At 40.6% G+C, this 21,971-nt stretch overlaps 1 protein-coding gene across 3 annotated transcripts in view; it reads left to right on the plus strand.

Moving 5' to 3' along the window:
- The window catches only part of ogdha (oxoglutarate dehydrogenase a), a 65,472-nt gene that overhangs the window by 1,673 nt on the left and 41,828 nt on the right, over window positions 1–21,971 (plus strand). For all 3 annotated transcript variants that reach the window (XM_038989800.1, XM_038989781.1, XM_038989791.1), the window contains exon 2: window positions 12,044–12,428. In XM_038989800.1, coding sequence (XP_038845728.1) covers window positions 12,204–12,428 — 225 coding nt within the window. In that variant the 5' untranslated portion in view covers window positions 12,044–12,203. The remainder of the gene's footprint in view (window positions 1–12,043; window positions 12,429–21,971) is intronic.

The following is a 21,971-nucleotide window of genomic DNA, read 5'->3' on the forward strand; positions in this document are numbered from 1 at the left end:
AAGTATGTTTTTCATTTTGGACCTGCACATTAACACTAGAAGCTTATTACTTAAAATGGATCAATTGAAAGTGTGTTCACAGCTCCAATCCAGATGTGTTGGTCATTACTGAGATGAGTGTTTTGAATACTGATGTTAACCTTTCTGGTTATAACCTTTTTTGGCAAGACAGATCTTCCAAATGTGGAGGAGTGGCAATCTTTACCAAGGATCACCTTCAGTGCTCGGTTGTCTTAACCAAGTCTGTACACTAAAAATGTGATTAGCTGGTTTTATGCATTAAACTTTCAAATAACTTATCTGTTGCTGGGTGCTATTGTCCTCCATCAGCATCGGCCTGTACCCTACCTGCCCTAAGCTCTCTCCTGGCCCCTTACACTAAGTCTGAATTTGTCCTGCTTGGTGACTTAAACTGGGACATGCTTAAACCACCTGACCAAGTCCTAAAGCAATGGGACCCCCTGAATATTTCTCAGATTATTACCAATCAAATCAACGTTTATTTGTCACGTGCGCCGAATACGCCGAATATGTAGACCTTACAGTGAAATGCTTACTTACAGGCTCTAACCAATAGTGTGAAAAAAAGGTTGTGTGTGTAGGTAAGTAAAGAAATAAAACAACAGTAAAAAGACATTTGAAAATAACAGTTCCAAGGCTATATACAGACACCAGTTAGTCAGGCTTATTGAGGTAGTATGTACATGTAGGTATGGTTAAAGTGAATATGCATATATGATGAACAGAGAGTAGCAGTAGTGTAAAAAGAGGGGTTGGCGGGTGGTGGGACACAATGCAGATAGCCCGGTTAGCCAATGTGCGGGAGCACTGGTTGGTCCCGCACATTGGCTAACCGGGTGTGACTCCAAACACTCAGAAAAGGCTACTCTCCTCGATGTTATCCTCACAAATAATCAGTCTGGTGTTTTGATGACTTCAGTGATCACTGTTTTACAGCCTGTGTTCGTAATGGCTGCTCAGTGAAACAACCTGTCCTGATTTGTCAAACTTTAATGAGCAAGCCTTCCTTCATGAACTGGCCTCTGTAAAATGGTATGATCAGCTTGGACCTTTAAAAAAAATATTTTCAGTGGTATTGTTAACAAACATGCCCCCATAAAGAAAATTAAAAACAGGTTCGATCATGCAGAGTTACTCCACCTCAAGAATGGCATTTGAAGGCTAACCACAAATTCCTTATTGTGGCTAGCTTCACAACACAACTCGGTCCACTGACCCTCACTAGCCAGATGAAGCTAGCTGGCTGCTTATAACGTTAGCTTTGGGCAACAGAGTTAAGTAGCTGGCCTGCTATTTATTTTCATGAACTGATGTTCAATTTCAATAGGCGAGCAACAAGTGGCAACCTAGCTAATACTTACTCACAAGGATTCCTAAATCATTGCTAAGAATAATGAAAATTACTGCAGTTTCTGCTGGTCATTGTTTTCAGGCTGGTTGTGTTGGCGCTAGCTAGGTACCAAGCTAAAACTAGCTACCCCAGAAGTTGCGGTCGAACAAATTATGCTTTATTACCAACGCGGTATTGTGAACACATGGTTCGTGGTCGGTGTTTGCAGACTTTTTTGCACAGCTTTGACAGTGCTACTTTATCTTTTTTGACACGCAAAGACGCAAACGGCGTTCCATAGTATATATGTCGTGAAGCTAATAACAGTGACGCTATTACTGTGTAACTCCGGTAGGGCAACATCTGAAAAATAGCGCAGTTGGTAGTGTGTATCGGTGCTTGACCAGTTGGCGAAAACCAACAACACCCACGACAGAGAACGGTTGATTGTCAAGGGCAATGAATTCCATTATCTTGGCTTTAATGGATTTCGCCTTTGAGTTGTCTCGCTGAAATTTTCTTACTCTTTCAAATGACTGCTCGATCCACACAGCAGACATTGTGTGGACTTGGTTAGAAATGCTGTGTCACACATGCAGCGCAAAATTTTACGTGCCGTTATTACGTCATGTACCTTACTTTACTTTATATAGGTATACATGGCAGCTGTGACATCGGTTTTTTATATTGGTGTTAAACTAGACATCAGCCGATACCGATTTTGGCATTTTTAGCTATTATTTGGCATTTTTAGCTAACATATCGGCCAAGTCCAATATGTTCACCGATTTTATATATTTTTTTATCGTGCATCCCTAATATTTTTATTGGACATATAAAGAAATACAAATTGAGCAGATACATCCTTTTATACCCTATACTTGTGGAAACACCTCACTCCCCTTAACAAAAGCAACATATAATTGTATATAAATATACAATAGCAGTCAGAAGTTTAGACACCTGCTCATTCAAGGATTTTTATTTTTTTTACCATTTTCTACATTGTAGAATAATAGTAAAGACATCAAAACTATGAAATAACACACATGGATCCCTGTAGTAACCAAATAAATAGTTTAACAAGTCTAAATATATTTGAGTGTTTTCAAAGTAGCCACCCTTTGCCTTGACAGCTTTGCACACTCTTGGCATTCTCTCAACCAGCTTCATGAAGTCACCTGGAATGCTTTTCAAGTCTTGAAGGAGTTCCTTGTTGGCTGCTTGTTGGCTGCTTTTCCTTCCCTCTGCAGTCCAACTCATCCCAAACCATCTCAATTGGTTTGAGGTCGGGTGATTGTGGAGACCAGGTCATCTGATGCAGCACTCCATCACTCTCCTTGGCCAAATAGCCCTTACACAGCCTAGATGTGTATTTTGGGTCATTGTCCTGTTGAAAAACAAATGATAGTCCCACCAAGTGCAAAAACCAGGTGGGATGGCGTATCGCTGTGGTATCCAGGCTGGTTAAGTGTGCCTTGAATTCTAAATAAATCACAGTGTCACCATTACACCACCTCCTCCATGCTTCACGGTTGGAACCACACATGCGGAGATCACCCGTTCAGCTACGCTGCATCTCACCAAGACACGCCGGTTGGAACCAACATTTTTAAATTTGGACTCATCAGACCAAAGGACAGATTATCCCTGAACAGTTGATGTTGAGATGTGTCTGTTATTTGAACTCTGAAGCATTTATTTGGGTTGCAATTGCTGAGTCTGGTAACTCTAATGAACGTATCCTCTGCAGCAGAGGTAACTCTGGGTCTTTTCTGTGGCGGTCCAGTTTCATCATGAGACCCAGTTTCATCATAGCGCTTGATGGTTTTTGCGACTGCACTTGAAGAAACTTTCAAAGTTCTTGACATTTTTCACATTGACTGACCATGTCTCAAAGTAATGATGGACTGTCGTTTCTCTTTGATTGAGCTGTTCTTGCAATAATATGGACTTGGTCTTATACCAAATAGTACTATCTTCTGTATACCACCCCCACCATGTCACAACACAACGGATTGGCTCAAACACATTAAGAAGGAAAGAAATTACACAAATGAACTTTTAACAAACCTGTTAATTGAAATGCATTCCAGGTGACTACCTCATGAAGCTGGTTGAGAGAATGTCAAGAGTGCAAAGCTGTCATCAAGGCAAATGGTGGCTACTTTGATGAATTTCAAATATAAAATATACACTGCTCAAAAAAATAAAGGGAACACTAAAATAACACATCCTAGATCTGAATGAATGAAATATTCTTGAAATATTCTTATTAAATACTTTTTTCTTTACATAGTTGAATGTGCTGACAACAAAATCACACAAAAATTATCAATGGAAATCAAATTTATCAACCCATGGAGGTCTGGATTTGGAGTCACACTCAAAATTAAAGTGGAAAACCACACTACAGGCTGATCCAACTTTGATGTAATGTCCTTAAAACAAGTCAAAATGAGGCTCAGTAGTGTGTGTGGCCTCCACGTGCCTGTATGACCTGCCTACAACGCCTGGGCATGCTCCTGATGAGGTGGCGGATGGTCTCCTGAGGGATCTCCTCCCAGACCTGGACTAAAGCATCTGCCAACTCCTGGACAGTCTGTGGTGCAACGTGGCGTTGGTGGATGGAGCGAGACATGATGTCCCAGATATGCTCATTTGGATTCAGGTCTGGGGAACGGGCGGGCCAGTCCATAGCATCAATGCCTTCCTCTTGCAGGAACTGCTGACACACTCCAGCCACATGAGGTCTAGCATTGTCTTGCATTAGGAGGAACCCAGGGCCAACCGCACCAGCATATGGTCTCACAAGGGGTCTGAGGATCTCATCTCGGTACCTAATGGCAGTCAGGCTACCTCTGGCGAGCCCATGGAGGGCTGTGCGGCCCCCCAAAGAAATGCCACCCCACACCATGACTGACCCACCGCCAAACCGGTCATGCTGGAGGATGTTGCAGGCAGCAGAACGTTCTCCACGGCGTCTCCAGACTCTGTCACGTCTGTCACATGTGCTCAGTGTGAACCTGCTTTCATCTGTGAAAAGCACAGTGCGCCAGTGGCGAATTTGCTAATCTTGGTGTTCTCTGGCAAATGCCAAACGTCCTGCACGGTGTTGGGCTGTAAGCACAACCCCCACCTGTGGACGTCGGGCCCTCATACCACCCTCATGGAGTCTGTTTCTGACCGTTTGAGCAGACACATGCACATTTGTGGCCTGCTGGAGGTCATTTTGCAGGGCTCTGGCAGTGCACCTCCTTGCACAAAGGCGGAGGTAGCGGTCCTGCTGCTGGGTTGGTGCCCTCCTACGGCCTCCTCCACGTCTCCTGATGTACTGGCCTGTCTCCTGGTAGCGCCTCCATGCTCTGGACACTACGCTGACAGACACAGCAAACCTTCTTGTTCTTCTTCTCTATAAGAAGTAGCCGCTATTTATTATTTTACACCTGGGGTTGCTAATGCATTACTTTTACCCATTTGAATAAGAAACTCACTGAAATTGAAAAAAATCCAAGCATTTATATTTAAAATACAGTCTTGCTTTATCGAAGGCAAGTTTTTTTTTTAGATGTACTTGATCTTTTATATTTGCCATCTGGGTCTTGTTTTAATAATATTGAAATCAGACCTTCCTACTGAGTTCATGACAGGCTACCATTTCTATAGGCGTAGTTAAAACATACTAATCATTGGGCTTTGAGTATATCAAAAAATGCTTGACATACCTGTACTGGTTTTCAATCGAGCCCTGGTGTTTTTCTAGACTTAAAGGATTTAATAGCCTCAAAGTTATTCCTATAGTTTTGCCTTCAGGGAGTACAGGAGGGGACTGAGCACGCTCCAGCGTTGAGGATCAGCGTGGCAGATGTGTTGCTACCAACCCTCACCACCTGGGGGTGGCCCGTCAGGAAGTCCAGGATCCAGTTGCAGATGGAGGTGTTTAGACCCAGGATTCTTAGCTTAGTGATGAGGTTTGAGGGCACTATGGTGTTGAACGCTGAGCTGTAGTCAATGAATAGCATTCTAACATAAGTGTTCCTTTTGTCCAGGTGGGAAAGGGCAGTGTGGAGTGCAAAAGAGATTGCTTCATCTGTGGATCTATTTGGGCGTAATGCAAATTGGAGTGGGTCTAGGGTTTCTGGTATATTGGTGTTGATGTGAGCTATGACCAGCCTTTCAAAGCACTCCGTGTCTACGGACGTGAGTGCTACGGTCTGTAGTCATTTAGGCAGGTTACCTTTGTGTTCCTGGGCACAGGGACTATGGTGGTCTGCTTGAAACATGTTGGTATTACAGACTCAAACAGGGACATGTTGAAAATGTCAGTGAAGACAGCTGTCAGTTGGTCAGCACATGCCCGGAGCACATGTCCTGGTAATCCGACTGGCCCCGCAGCCTTGTATGTTGAGCTGTTTAAAGGTCTTACACACGTCGGCTACGGAGAGCGTGATCACACAGTCGTCCTGAACAGCTGATGCTCTCATGCATGCCTCAGTGTTTCTTGCCTCGAATCGAGCATAGAAGTGATTTAGCTCTTCTGGTAGGCTCGTGTCACTGGGCAGCTCGCGGCTGTGCTTTGTAGTCTAATAGTTTGCAAGCCCTGCCACATAAGACGAGCGTCGGAGCCGGTGTATTATGATTCAATCTTGGACCTGTATTGACGCTTTGCCTGTTTGATGGTTCGTCACAGGGCATAGCAGGATTTCTTGTAAGCTTCCAGGTTAGAGTCCCGCACCTTGAAAGCGGCAGCTCTACCCTTTAGCTCAGTGCGAATGTTGCCTGTAATCCATGGCTTCTGGTTGGGGTATGTACTAGAGGTCGACCGATTTATGATTTTTCAACACCGATACCGATTTATTGGAGGACTAAAACAAGTCGATAACGATTAATCGGCCGATATAAAAAATAAAAAATATATTTTTTAAATGTGTATTTGTAATAATGACATTTACAACAATACTGATTGAACACTTATTTTAACTTAATATAATACATCAATAAAATCAATTTAACCTCAAATAAATAATGAAACATGTTCAATTTGGTTTAAATAATGCAAAAACAAAGTGTTGGAGAAGAAAGTAAAAGTGCAATATGTGCCATGTAAGAAAGCTAACGTTTAAGTTCCTTGCTCAGAACATGAGAACATATGAAAGCTGGTGGTTCCTTTTAACATGAGTCTTCAATATTCCCAGGTAAGAAGTTTTAGGTTGTAGTTATTATAGGAAATATAGGACTATTTCTCTCTCTACGATTTGTATTTCATATACCTTTGACTATTGGATGTTCTTATAGGCACTTTAGTATTGCCAGTGTAACAGTATAGCTTCCGTCCCTCTCCTCGCTCCTACCTGGGCTCGAACCAGGAACACATCGACAACAGCCACCCTCGAAGCAGCGTTACCCATGCTTCAAGCATTGCGAAGAGCTGCTGGCAAAACGCACAAAATGCTGTTTGAATGAATGCTTACGAGCCTGCTGCTGCCTACCATCGCTCAGTCAGACTGCTCTATCAAATCATAGACTTAATTATAACATAATACACAAATACGAGCCCTAGGTCATTAATATGGTCGAATCCGGAAACTATCATCTCGAAAACAAAACGTTTATTTTTTCAGTGAAATACGGAACCGTTCCGTATTTTATTTAACGGGTGGCATCCATAAGTGTAAATATTCCTGTTACATTGCACAACCTTCAATGTTATGTCATAATTACCTAAAATTCTGGCAAATTACTTCGCAACGAGGCAGGCGTCCCAAGCTGTTGCATATACCCTGGCTCTGCGTGCAATGAGCGCAAGAGAAGTGACACAATTTCACCTGGTTCATATTGCCTGCTAACCTGGATTTCTTTTAGCTAAATATGCAGGTTTTTAAAAAATATATACTTCTGTGTATTGATTTTAAGAAAGGCATTGATGTTTATGGTTAGGTACAGTCGTGCAACGATTGTGCTTTTTTCGCAAATACGCTTTTGTTAAATCATCCCCCGTTTGGCGAAGTTGGCTGTCTTTGTTAGGAAGAAATAGTCTTCACACAGTTCGCAACGAGCCAGGCGGCCCAAACTGCTGCATATACCCTGACTCTGTTGCAAGATCAGTGACACAATTTCCCTAGTTAAAATAAATTAATGTTAGCAGGCAGTATTAACTAAATATGCAGGTTTAAAAATATATACTTGTGTATTGATTTTAAGAAAGGCATTGATTTTTATGGTTAGGTACACGTTGGAGCAACGACAGTCCTTTTTCGCAAATGCGCACCGCATCGATTATATGCAACGCAGGACACGCTAGATAAACTAGTAATATCATCAACCATGTGTAGTTAACTAGTGATTATGATTGACTGTTTTTTATAAGATAAGTTTAATGCTAGCTAGCAACTTACCTTGGCCTGTTACAGCATTCGCGTAACAGGAAGGCTCCTCGTGGAGTGCAATGTAAAGCAGGTGGTTAGAGCGTTGGACTAGTTGAGCGTTGGACTAGTTAACCGTAACGTTGCAAGATTGAATCCCCGAGCTGACAAGGTAAAAATCTGTCGTTCTGCCCCATGAACAAGGCAGTTAACCCACCGTTCCTAGGCCGTCATTGAAAATAAGAATGTGTTCTTAACTGACATGCCTAGTTAAATAAAGGTGTGTAAAAAATTCAATAAATATTCGGCCAAATTGGTGTCCAAAATAGTTTTCCGATTATGAAAACTTGAAATCGGCCCTAATTAATCGGCCATTCCGGTTAATTGGTCGACCTCTATTATGTACTTAAGGTCACTGTGGGGACGATGTCCTCGATGCACTTATTGATAAAGCCAGTGACTGATGTGGTGTACTCTTCAATGCCATTGGAAGAATCCCGGAACATGTTCCAGTCTGTGATGGCAAAACAGTCCTGTAGTTTGGCATCTGCTTCATCTGACCACTTTTTTATAGACTGAGTCACTGGTGCTTCCTGCTTTAATTTTTGCTTGTAGGCAGGAATCAGGAGGATAGAGTTGTGGTCGGATTTACCAAATGGAGGGCTTGGGAGAGCCTTGTACGCATCTCTGTGTGAAGTACAGGTGATCTAGAATTTTTTTCCCTCTGGTTGCACATTTAACATATTATGGAAATTTGGTAGAACTGATTTTAATTTCCATGCATTAAAGTCTCCGGCCACTAGGAGCGCCGCCTCTGGGTGAGTGGTTTCCTGTTTGCTTATTTCCTTATACAGCTGACTGAATGCGGTCTTAGTGCCAGCATCTGTCTGTGGTGGTAAATAAACAGCCACGAAAAGTATAACTGAGAACTCTCTAGGCAAGTAGTGTGGCCTGCAATTTATCACAATATACTCTACTTCAGGCGAGCAAAATCTAGAGACTTCCTTAGATTTCGTGCACTAGCTGTTGTTTACAAATATGCACAGACCTTACCCCCCTGTCTTGCTGTTCTATCTTGCCGGGGCAGCGTATATCCTGATAGCTGAATATCGATGTCGTCATTAAGCCACGATTCCGTGAAACATAGGATATTACAGTTTTTGATGTCCCGTTGGTAGGATATTCGTGTTCGTACCTCGTCTAATTTATTGTCCAATAATTGCACGTTGGCGAGTAGTATTGACGGTAATGGCAGCTGTCCCACTCGCCTTCTCCGGGTCCTGACCAGGCATCCGGCTCTTTGTCCTCTGTACCTGCGTCGCTTCCTCTTGCAAATAACGGGGATGGCGTGGAGTCGTGTTAATGCAGAATTGTCTTGTTGAGTTTTGTAAATGGTGATTTTAAATGTTTGCAATTTCTGCTCGGCATCAGACTAAGTTTGTGCTTCAGTTGTACTTCTAAACTCAATTCACAACAATTCACAAACTTGCATTCTATCAGCAGGCGGGGCTCTGATTGATGTGTAGCTACTTTTCGCCGGTACTTTTCTCGGTGTAGCCAGACTATTTTTCTCTGGTAAATTGCAAGATTAACTTTAAGCAAACCATTAGGAAATGTAGATTTCTATGATAGGCCTAAACATTAGAAATGGGATAGCCATGCATCAATTTAGTAAAAAAATGCTTTTTCATTGTAAGCTTATTTACTTACCAGCAACTCCAGACTCCACCAAGACACAGCTTGTAGACATGCTGCTGGAGAGCCAGTAATGCGTCAAATCGTTGTTGATTTGCATATTATCTCTCATTCACATTCGCTTGTAAATGTCCAAACTCACCAAAAAATGACATTTTGATAGCGTCTACTTATAGATATAACTTTGAGCTGGATTGCCTCGTTAGCATATCTAGCTAACAGCCTCCTTGGAAATTCGCTATTGTGCTAATTTTGTTAGCATTCTGGTAATAGACGCCCAATGGGCTTGTTGGCATTTTTTGGGCGCCCCCTTGTGTACTTAGCTGGTAATAGTGTAAATCCCTTGGTGACAGAAGGATGGTATGACGATGCCCAACCCTAGTATTAAAGAGCTGAAAGGTATAGACATGTTTGTCTTTATGTTTTAAGAAACACACTTTTACATCAATTTATAGAGTAGAAACTCTTCATTAGGTTTTAATACATAGGCCAACACCAATCACCCACAACCAACTATTTTATCCTTTCCCAGGCCTTGCAGGTATCCAACCGCATGTTACAACACAATAAAATGCAACAGCAACAAACCATATATTCCGAGTCCATTTTGCAAAATTGACTGCTTTTCAGCTGATTTCCCACCCTTTATGGGCCACCTAGGGGTGTGAGTTCAATTCCATCATTAGTTGTGCTTTTAAATGGACACTAGATGGGGTAGTTTTTTCATACTGTAATTGATCTATCTTAGCTGTCAGCTTGTAAATATTTTTGCCAATTTACCTTCACCTTGTGCAGAGTTAGGGGTTGGAAACGCATGCTGGTGAAATTAGAATGCTTTAGCTACCGTTATGGAGTTCGCTAAATATTTTCATAAAGAAACTGATAAAACACACAGGTGCTAAATCAAGGTGACTTTACAAAGTTGAGGACAAAGAGCAAGAGTGTCCACAACTAAAGAATCATTGTGGGATCTGAAAAGACACTTATCCCAAAAGTATGATGGTGTACTTACTACCTGCACATGCTAAAACAAATTAGGTGGGTAGATAACTGTGTCATTGTAGCAATGAATTTATAAACAAAATTCGTTTTGTTCATTTTTGTTTTTTTTCTATACAATAGGCCATAATTGATTTTGGCCCATTAGGCCTGGCCTAACGTTCAAGGAGATTTCCATTTTGATTGGGTTATTTTGCCTAAAAACCTTTTTAGGCCTACCTATAGAAAAATAAACTTCATCTTTGCCCAGCCTGGCAAGACAGGCCAAAAGGGTGTTTAGCATCCCCAGTGGCTCTGCAAGTGTGGAGAGGATATTCTCCGCTGCTGGCCGGCTCTCCAGGCACCATCGCATCAGCCTGAAGCCACAGACTGGCAAAACTTGTGTTTCTAAAAATGAATTCAAAGCCACTAACAAGTCATTTTTCGTTGAATTTGTATTTAATATTTAAGTCAGAGCCTATATGCACAATTTTCACACCAAAATAAATGACTTTTTAAAATATTTATCGTTTATCATATACTTTAAATTATTCTTCATGTTAACTAGTATAAAATATATGGATAATTGTGCACATTTTCCATAATTTTCACCCTAATTATTAATTTACAAAGTACACAGGTCAAGAATTTTATTCTGAAGGATTCCAAAAATCCATGACCTGGAAGTACTTAGTTATTCTTGCCTGCTTCACAGTGGTCCTGCTATGTTAGGTTACAAGTATGGATACGCTCAAAACATAGGTGTAGCTTCAGGAAGGGATACATGTTCTTGTAGATACAGGAAGACCACATATATTGTTGAAATGGATTCTTTACTACCTTTTTTTTGTTTACAGATAACATGTTCTCTCCAGCTATTTCCATACTAGCTAGCATGATATCTAACTTGTCAAGAAGTAGCTAGCTAGCTAAGCATGCAGCTAACTGGCTAGCTTGTCACTCATGCGAGCAGGTTCCTGTATTTAGTTTGAGGTGGGGATAGTTGCCTCAATATTATGAGGAAAATAAGAATGCAGATTCATTTTACACTGACTGATTACCCTTCCATCAATTTATCCTGCTAATGACAAGACAAACATGTCAGTTTCTGTCTAGAATAACACACTTAGCTATCAGATCAACATAAGAATCCCTGTGTCCTTCACAGCCCACCCGCACATTACTATTTTTACACAACTCACTGCTTAAATTGGCCATGTATTATTGCAAATGCCCAACAGTTCACATACAGCTGCACCGGCATAGTTGAGCCCAACCTGTGTATGTTGTCATGAGTAATGAAGATTCTGATGCTACACAACACATACTAGACTAACATTGCCAACACTCGCATTAACCAGAGCGCTCAGTCATCTCTTTGACCAGTAAAGCAAACATAACACAGTTCAACATTGTGCATGCAGTATTCACATCCCTGGAGGATCAGTGATGACACTCATTAAATAGTACTTTCATGCCCTTAAAACCAATAATGCAATTTAATATTGACAGTTTTCATTACTCTGTGTATATGCAGGTGCTGGCTGTGACATCAGTTTGCTTTGCCCTGTTTTTTTGTTATGTATCAGGCTGTCCCTTTCACTCTAACTCATTACACATTGCCTATATAATCACACAACCTCTCAATCTTTTGCAGGTTAGGAAACAAACACCGCTGACAAGTGAAAACCAAAGCCCCTCTGGAGAAAGTTTTCCTGTGGATCATTTGACTGCAGTTTGGTTGAAGTGAAAGGAGTCTCCATCCCACTCTGTGATTGTTTTGGAGAGACAGGCGAGTTGTGTGCTAAAGGACTGCGATGTACCGCTTAAGGACTTGCGCTGCCCGGCTGCGGCCGCTGACAGCCTCTCAGACTGCTCAGAACTTTTCACAGCAGAGGCGTGCGGCCGTACCAAGGACTTTTCAGCCATTTAGGTGCTACACCGCACCTGTGGCTGCCGAGCCTTTCCTCAATGGAACAAGCTCCAATTATGTGGAGGAGATGTACTATTCATGGCTAGAGGACCCCAAGAGTGTTCATAAGGTAAGGCCCTTTAACCCTGGAGGAGTGAGGTGCTCTATGGGCATCCAGCTCCTATAGAGTGAGATGTTCCTGCACTTTCTGTCTCTGGGGTGGGGGGGGGGGTAGATGCAGCTTTGTTAACACATCGACAATAATTAGCCCAGCATATGTGACTCACCACCTGGATTCGGTCTTATGTAGCAACATTTGAATTTCTGTTTTTTTACATTGGATAGAAGTAGAAACTCAGAGCTACAAAATGGTTATCATACACTGCATTTGAGGAAACAATGGGAAAGTAATTCTGCTTTGAAAGCTGATCACCTCGTTATTGAGAGAACGGTCTTTCAATGTTTTGGTACTACTATTGGAGAGGAGAGCCCTTCTTTGTCTATACCCATTCAGCATTGTTCACACCCTCTTAAGCCTTAGCCACACCCATCTCTTTGAGGGTTGATCCCACTGTTCTGTACAAACTTGCCAGCTACTTCCAGACATCTAAGAGAGAGCGAACAGCTCACTGAACATTACTCACGTTATCTGTGGTTTCACGTTCAGAGCGCACACTGGACGCTCTGGCCAATAAGTAGGGTTGTTCTGAAAGCTCTGACCTCACATCGACAGTCAAGCACCTAAGCTAACTGGCTAACATTGGCTAGCTACTTCCAGACACATAATGAGAGATCACCCCACTCTGACCGTTTTACTTGCCCTAGCAGAGCTGGTTAGGCTTTTTTCATGTTATCCAGAGCGTTGGTGACTGTAACTGTGCTGTTGTCAACAATTGAATAACGCTTTGTAGACGAAGTTCACTGACACCAGACATATTCAACGGGTGTTGAGCTTTCAAAAAGGCATCAGTTATTCTGCGCTCTGGCACACTAAGACGAGAGTCTTTTGTTAAGAAATTTAGCTAGCTAGGTAAACAATGAATCCCAACGCATGATGTAACATTAGTTAGCAAGCCAGCCAGCTAACGTTAGCTAGCTAGCTAACAGTACACTTTAACTTGAAATGAAAATACTTTGTCAAAATTAGTGGAGTCTTTTGTTAAGATATGTAGCTAGCTAGCTAAACAATGGACCATAATCACAACTCATGACATTACTACCTTGCGTGAATGCAGGTAGCTAACCAACCAGGTTCTATGGCTATAACTAGTTAAGCAAATGTGTCTGAGATGCAAAGAATAAGATCATACACATAACGTTAGCTAGCGACCCAGACAGCTAATGTTAATTTGTTAACAGTACACTTGAAATTAAACCACTTTCTGTCAAAATTAGAAACGTGAAATATCTGAATTTTACCAGTATACATTATGGTTGGATGCCTCCTGTGTGATGCCATGCATGGTTGCCTTAGTTTTACGATGTTATCCAGACTGTTGTTTTTTCCATCTCCTTAGCTATCATACTCGAATTCTACTTTCAAAACTCGGTTCTCCAGAAAGTGGAGAGCATACACATAACGTTAGCTAGCAAGCCAGCCAGCTAACCTTAGCTAGCTAACAGTACACTAACTTGACATTAGGTTTATGCAATTTTTTTTTTTTTTTTAAAGCTGCGTTTGACACGATTACCTAAACATACTGACCAGCTCCAATAGACAGACGCCTGCTATGTGGCAGACCAATCCAAACTTATCTCTCGGCATGTCCAGCCCACTCATCTCAGCCAATCATGGCTAGCGGGAAGGTTGCTCACCTTTTCTGTGGCTAACCAGCTAGGCTCTTAATTTAACAATTTTATTCGTATGTACAGATGGCATACAAGTTTGATATTAAGGTTCACATGTTCGAGAAGGCATTTCTGCCAAAAAACACATTTTGGTCAAATATTTTTTACTTTCAAACAGCTCTCCTGTGAAGTCGTGACTTGCGACATATGCCTAGTTTCCTGAATCGGGTCACAGAGGTAATTTTTTTTGTTCATTTTAAAAACTGCTAGCAATACCAAGCAAAAAATATTTGGAGGCTACTTTCCTGAATTTGCCCATTCTACATCTGTATTAAACAGGTTTTGAATTTTTTGTTAAAGGCCCAGTGCAGTCAAAGTGAACATCATGTTTTTTGTGTTATTTTTTCACACTGAGGTTGGAATAATACTGGAGAATTGTGAAGATAATGCCTTTTTAGTGTAAGAGCTGTTCGAATAGACTGCCTGAAATTTCAGCCTACTTCGGTGAAAGGGAGTTTTGGCGTTCCATGGTGACATCACCATGCAGGAAATTAGTTAAAGGTGAATTTTACTCTGGCTCTGCCACAGCATTTAGTCTCTACTAAATTAGCAACATTACGATTTTGTCATTAACATCAACTTAATCCAAACACCAAGCTGGAACGAGCGCATCTTCATTTCACTGGTAGAATTGGGAAGTTTCGACTTCCTGTTTATTCATCTGTTCATAGTGAACTACAAAGTCCAGCATTCGTAGAAACGACATTATTGCGTGTTGGCTGTTTTAAGTAAACAATCTCAGAACTTCTCTAGGCATTTTATACGTTTTCATTTTGTAACTTATTTTACCCCCTTTTTCTCACCAATTTCGTGATATTCAATTGGTAGTTTGTCTTGTCCCATCGCTGCAGCTCCCGTGCGGACTAGGGAGAGGCGAAGAAACACGACCCTGCCAAGCCACACTGCTTCTTGACACAACATTTGTTCCTTCTGGCTGTGCTAATTACAAATAAGCACAAAAATTAGGTCCCGTTCTACATACCAGGTATTTACCCCAATGCTGCCAGTGGTTTTTCGGCTATCAAGAATGATACTTATATCCTTATGGTGACCAAAGATTATCATAAGTATTTTCAGGCTGAACAGATGGGGAATCCATTTCGACGAGACCTGAGAAGTGATGCGGTACCATTGTTTTCTCCCTTCAAAACGAAGATTTTCAATTACAGTAGAGGTAACATAACGTTAGCTGGACTAGGTACGTTAGCTAGCTAACGTTACAGTCCTGAAATCCATCAACTAAATCATATAGCTAGTTATCTTTTGAATACGCACTGAAAATCATTTCCCCGCATGCCATGGTAGTCACTTCTAGACTGGTAGCTAGCTAGATACCTTCTGCAGAGTAAACATGTTTGTCTGTTCGTTCTGCCTTTCGGACTAACATTAGCTGATGTAAGCTAGCTAACGTTAGAAAATAAGAGTAACTTAATCTGGTAGCCATCTATTCCACCCTTCTATGGAAAACGCTCTGTTACAAAAAAATAGAATTGTCGAAATAGCTAACTCGCTCTCGGTGTGTTGGTAGTAATGATAAATAGCTATGGGTGGTAAGTTGGTTCTCAGCTGGCTAGCAATCTTTCTGCCAATGTAGTGATGCTAACTCGCTGATAATATTGAAATGTCCATGTTAGGTGTGCTAAGATAGACAATTTAATAGAGATCAATACAATTTAGTGGGGTGATTTAAATTGTGTTTTTGTTGTAGGTGGTACATCATTTTATTCCACCAGCATGTGTTTCCAACCCCTTGCTCTGCACAAGGGGAAGGTAAATGGGCAAAAATATTTACACGTTGACGAATTACAGTAAGCATGGCATAAACATGAATTGGGAAGCTTTTGCATGGGTTTGTGTTGTGGGGTTACAGCTAGTTAGATGTAGCTTGAGGACCACAGCGTACCTTCCAGACCAATTTAGTCTACCCATTTTCTCTTTTGACCTTTTCACTTTGTAAAACTCAGGTTATCTGGAGTCCTTCCACGGGCCCTGCTGAAAAATGCCCCAAAGCGGCGGCATTTTTTGTAATTGACTCTGAGGGAGGGAACACACCTTGCGGTTAAGGAGCACAAGATTGTGGGACAAAAATTTGCAAGGGACACTGTCAAGACTACAACCGCTTCATCATGACGTCAGTGATTTTCAGGTCGGAAAGTCGGAGTTCTAGAAAGAGACCCAAGTTCCCGACTTGGAATTCCGAGTTGGATGACGGTTCAAAACGTACTTTCCCAGTCAGTGCTAGTTCTTTTCTGAGGTCCTAGTTGTCTTGAACGCTCTGAAGTCTGAGATTTACCAATTCTGAGTTCCCAGTTGTTTTTAACATGGCAGAAGTCATGCTGGATTGATAGCATGGCCAATGTATTCAACATTTTATGGCCCATGGTGTTGAGTGAATGTTTGTTTTAAGCTTTGAAAAGATACCCTTTCAGACAGATGTTTTAAATCCTTAACTTCATATGGCTGCAATCCCGGTAACGGGATCGATATGACAAAGTGCAGGGCGCCAAATTCAAACAGAAATCTCATAATTAAAATCCCTCAAACATACATGTGTCTTATACCATTTTAAAGGTAATCTTGTTGTTAATCCCACCAAAGTGTCCGATTTTCAAATAGGCTTTTCAGCAAAAGCACCACAAACGATTATGTTAGGTCACCACCAACTCAAAGAAAAATTCAGACATTTTTCCAGCCAAAGAGAGGAGCCACAAATAGCACAAATAGAGATAAAATTAATCACTAACCTTTGATCTTCATCAGATGACACTCATAGGACTTCATGTTACACAATACATGCATGTTTTGTTTGATGAAGTTCATATTTATATCCAAAAATCGGAGTTTACATTGGCGCGTTAGTCACTAGTTCCAAAAACATCCAGTGGTAGTGCATAGCCACATCGTTTCAACAGAAATACTCATCATAAATGTAGATGATAATACAAGTTATACACATGGAATTATAGATATACCTCTCCTTAATGCAACCGCTGTGTCAGATTTCAAATTTTTTTTACGGAAAAAGCAAACCATGCAATAATCTGAGACGGAGCTCAGAACAATAGTAAAATTAGCGGCCATGTTGGAGTAAACAGAAACCAGAAAATACATGATAAATGTTTCATAAATGCAGTCCTAGGAATCCCAGGTCCACAATACATGCTTGATTTGTTCGATAATGTCCGTTATTTATGTCCAATTAGCTACTTTGGTTAGCGCGTTTGGTAAACAATTCCAAAGTCACAAAGCGCGTCCACTATAACGTGACAATGTCCAAAAGTTCCGTAAGTCAGTAGAAAACATGTCAAACGATGTACTGAATCAATCTTTAGAATGTTGTTAACATACATCTTGAATAACGTTCCAACCGGAGAATTACATTGACTTCAGTTGAGCGATGGAACGGAGCTCCCTCTCACGTGAACGCGCGTGTTCAATGCGTGGTCACCTCATGGCAGTGATTACTCATTCCTGTCTCCTTCGGCCCCCCTTCACAGTAGAGTCATCAGACAAAGTTCTATTGACTGTTGACATCTAGTGGAAGCCGTAGGAAGTGAAAACTCATCCATATCTCGTTGTAATTTCAATGGGAGCTTGTTTGAAAATCCACCAGCCTCAGAAAAAATCCAAACAGGAAGTGGAACTTCTCAGGTTTTTGCCTGCCATATTAGTTCTGTTATACTCACAGACATAATTCAAACAGTTTTAGAAACTTCAGAGTGTTTTCTATCCAATACTAATAATAATATGCATATATTAGCAACTATGACTGAGGAGCAGGCCGTTTACTCTGGGCACCTCTGTGCACCTTTCATCCAAGCTACTCAATACTGCCCCTGCAGCCATAAGAAGTTAAACCCAGACTTGGACCACACACCCTCCCCACTGAATAGCCGGCAGGGGAAGACAAATAGTGATTGTTTTGCAATGCTTGCAGTTTATGGCCGAGGAGCACCTATACATTCGATCTATAATTCTCTTCATATGATAAGGATTTGCTAGTAAATTGTTGATGCGATTCATGACTGCTTGTCTAGCTAGCTTGCTAACTAAGATTTAAAAGTATTAGGTTGACCTACTTTGATTGGACATCAGTCCAATCAGGCAGGCTGTTATGCGAGTGCAGCAAGGAGCAAAGTTAAGTTGCTAGCTAGCATTAAACTAATTGTAAAAAAAACAAAACAAAAAAAAACATCTTAACATAATCACTAGTTAACTACACATGGTTTATGATATTACTAGTGTAACTAGCTTGTCCTGCATTGCAAATAATCAATACGGTGCCTGTTAATTTATCATCAAATCACAGCCTACTTTGCCAAACGGGCGATAATTTAACCAAAGCGCATTTGTGAAAAAAGCACAATTGTAGCACCAATGTACCTAACCATGAACATCAATGCCTTTCTTAAAATCAATACACAAGTATATATTTTTAAACCTGCATATTTAGTTAAAAGAAATTCATGTTAGCAGGCAATATTAACTAGGGAAATTGTGTCACTTCTCTTGCGTTCCAGTGCAAGCAGAGTCAGGGTATATGCAGCAGTTTGGGCCGCCTGGCTAGTTGCGAACTGTTTCTTCCTAAAAAAGACTAATTAATTTGCCACAATTTTACGTAAGTATGACAACATTGAATGTAACAGCAATGTAACAGCAATATTTAAACATAGGGTTGCCACACGTTCGGTGAAATACGTAATGGTTCCGTATTTCACTGAAAGAATAAACGTTTTGTTTTCTAAATGATAGTTTCCGGATTTGACCATACTAATGATCTAAGGCTCGTATTTCTGTGTGTTTATTATATTATAATTAAGTCTATGATTTGATAGAGCAGTCTGACTGAGCGGTGGTAGGCAGCAACAGGCTCGTAAGCATTAATTCAAACAGCACTTTCCTGCGTTTGCCAGCAGCTCTTTGCAATGCTTGAAGCACAGCGCTGTTTATGACTTCAAGCCTATCAACGCCGGAGATTAAGCTGGCAATACTATAGTGCCTATAAGAGCATCCAATAGTCAAAGGTTTAAGAAATACAAATGGTATAGAAATGGAGAGAAATAGTCCTATAATAACTACAACCTAAAACTTCTTACCTGGAATATTGAAGACTCATGTTAAAAGGAACCACCAGCTTTCATATGTTCTCATGTTCTGAGCAAGGATCTTTAACTTTAGCTTTTTTACATGGCACCTATTGCACTTTTACTTTCTTTAACATTGTGTTTTTGCATTATTTAAACCAAATTGAACATGTTTCATTATTTATTTGAGACTAAATATATTTTATTTATGTATTATATAAAGTTAAAATAAGTGTTAATTCAGTATTGTTGTAATTGTTATTATTATAAATAAAAAAAATAAAAAAATGCTGATTGGTCGAGCTCTAGTGTTGTGTCTAACTGGCATACGTAAGCAGCGCATTAGTTTCAAGTTTGGGAATGCGTAATTGTATTTGCGTTCACTTTTGATAATGGGGTTTTCCTCAAATGGAACATTCGCGCGTATAACCCACTACCATGTGCACATTGCTGTGCTTATAATGTGAAGAAATAGCCTAATAGTTTATCAACATTTTAAGCTAAATGTTCTGATCTGTTGTGTCAGCGACAGTTTTTTGAATTAATTTGGGATCTATCGCATCCCACATCTAGACTGTTTGGAATATTTATTTCTCGCACAGAATATAATAGGTCAACATTTTTACTATGGGGGATAGTAGTGACATAGGCTTGTGCTTTTGCTGATCATTAGGCCTACTCCTCTTGTTGGCTGACGAAACGTGAATGTGGACAGTTCTTCCAATATCTTCAATATGCTCCTCGGAATTGGATAAGGACGAACGTAGTTGCATTCCCGATGTCTGTCTTCACTTGTATGTAGCCTGTGAGAGAGATCCAATCACGTGACGGAGACGCTTCGGATTGCGCAGCTCACTCGGGCAGAAGGGCACAATGCAGCACTCCGGCCGCAAAAGGCATGGATTTTTTAGGGTGCATTGCGGCCACAATGGGGATACCGCCGTGAAATTTGAGGCCTTGTCAAGTGCTTGTCAAATTGTGAATAAGAGACTATTGGAGTGTGTACAGCCTGCGCAAAAAACTAAGCAGTGCTCATGCCTTTCAAGCTACTTTAAAAAAATCATCATTAGTCTCATCATGCAGCCTTACAATGTATTAAACATTTAATCGGAAAGCAAAATGTTTGTAGAACTAAAGTTACATTAACTCAAAATTAAGCAAATGTGAGTACCTATTTCTTTGTTAACCTTTCTAGCCCAGGGGTTACGCTAGCTGAACACCCACATTCCGCTGAAAAGGCAGCACGCGAAATTCAAAAATATTTTTTAGAAATATGTAACTTTCACACATTAACAAGTCCAATACAGCAAATGAAAGATAAACATCTTGTTAATCTACCCATCGTGTCCGATTTAAAAAAATAAATAAATAAATAAAAAAATGTTTTACAGCGATCACCGCCAAATCCAAAAAACACACAGCCATTTTTCCCAGCCAAAGATAGTCACACAAAAGCAGAAATAGAGATATTTCACTAACCTAAATTAATCACTAACCTTTGATAATCTTCATCAGATGACACTCATAGGACATCATGTTACACAATACATTTATGTTTTGTTCGATAATGTGCATATTTATATCCACAAATCTCGGTTTACATTGGCGCCATGTTCAGAAATGCCTCCAAAATATCCGGAGTAATTACAGAGAGCCACGTCAAATAACAGAAATACTCATCATAAACTTTGATGAAAGATACATGTTTTACATATAATTAAAAATACACTGGTTCTTGATGCAACCGCTGTGTCAGATTTTTTTTAAACTTTAGGAAAAAGCACACCATGCAATAATCTGAGACGGCGCTCAGAAATACACAACATTTCTCCGCCATGTTGGAGTCAACAGAAATACGAAATTACATCATAAATATTCCCTTACCTTTGATGATCTTTCATCAGAATGCAGTGCCAGGAATCCTAGTTCCACAATAAATCGTTGTTTTGTTCGATAATGTCCATTACTAGTGTCCAATTAGCTACTTTTGCTAGCACTTTTAGTTCACATGTCCAAACGCTGGTGCCGGTCCAGGCGAACTCGGACGAAAACTTCAAAAAGTCATATTCCAGGTCGAATAAACTGGTCAAATTAAGTAGAGAATCAATCTTCAGGATGTTGTTATCATATATATCCAATAACGTTCCAACCGGAGCATTTCTTCATGGCTGTATAAGTAATGGAACACATGGCCATATCATGACTAGCGCACGTGACCAGGAACTAGCATTCTGCCAGACCACTGACTCAAATAGCTGCCATCCGGCCCTACATCACACTAGAGGCTTCATTCCACGTTCTACAGACTGTTGACATCTAGTGGAAGGCGTAGGAAGTGCAAACAGATCCATATATTACAGGGAATTGAATAGGCGATAACTTTAACATCGACCCTTCTCAGAATTCTCACTTCCTGTTTGGAAGTTTGCCTGCCATATGAGTTCTGTTATACTCACAGACATAATTCAAACAGTTTTAGAAACTTCAGAGTGTTCTCTATCCAATAGTAATAATAATATGCATATATTAGCATCTAGGACAGAGTAGGAGGCAGTTCACTATGGGCACGCGATTCATCCAAAGTGAAACTGCTGCCCCCTATCCCAAACAGGTTTTAACGGCTCAATACCGCGCACTTCCTCAAATCTTTGTTCAATTGTATTCTTCATACTATAAAATAATGCCACGGAATTATAAGAAATTCTTGTCTGCTAAATGAACTAGTGTAGCCCACAGCCGTT

This window comes from Salvelinus namaycush, chromosome 1 (assembly GCF_016432855.1).
Source record: "Salvelinus namaycush isolate Seneca chromosome 1, SaNama_1.0, whole genome shotgun sequence".
Classification (NCBI taxonomy): domain Eukaryota; kingdom Metazoa; phylum Chordata; class Actinopteri; order Salmoniformes; family Salmonidae; genus Salvelinus; species Salvelinus namaycush.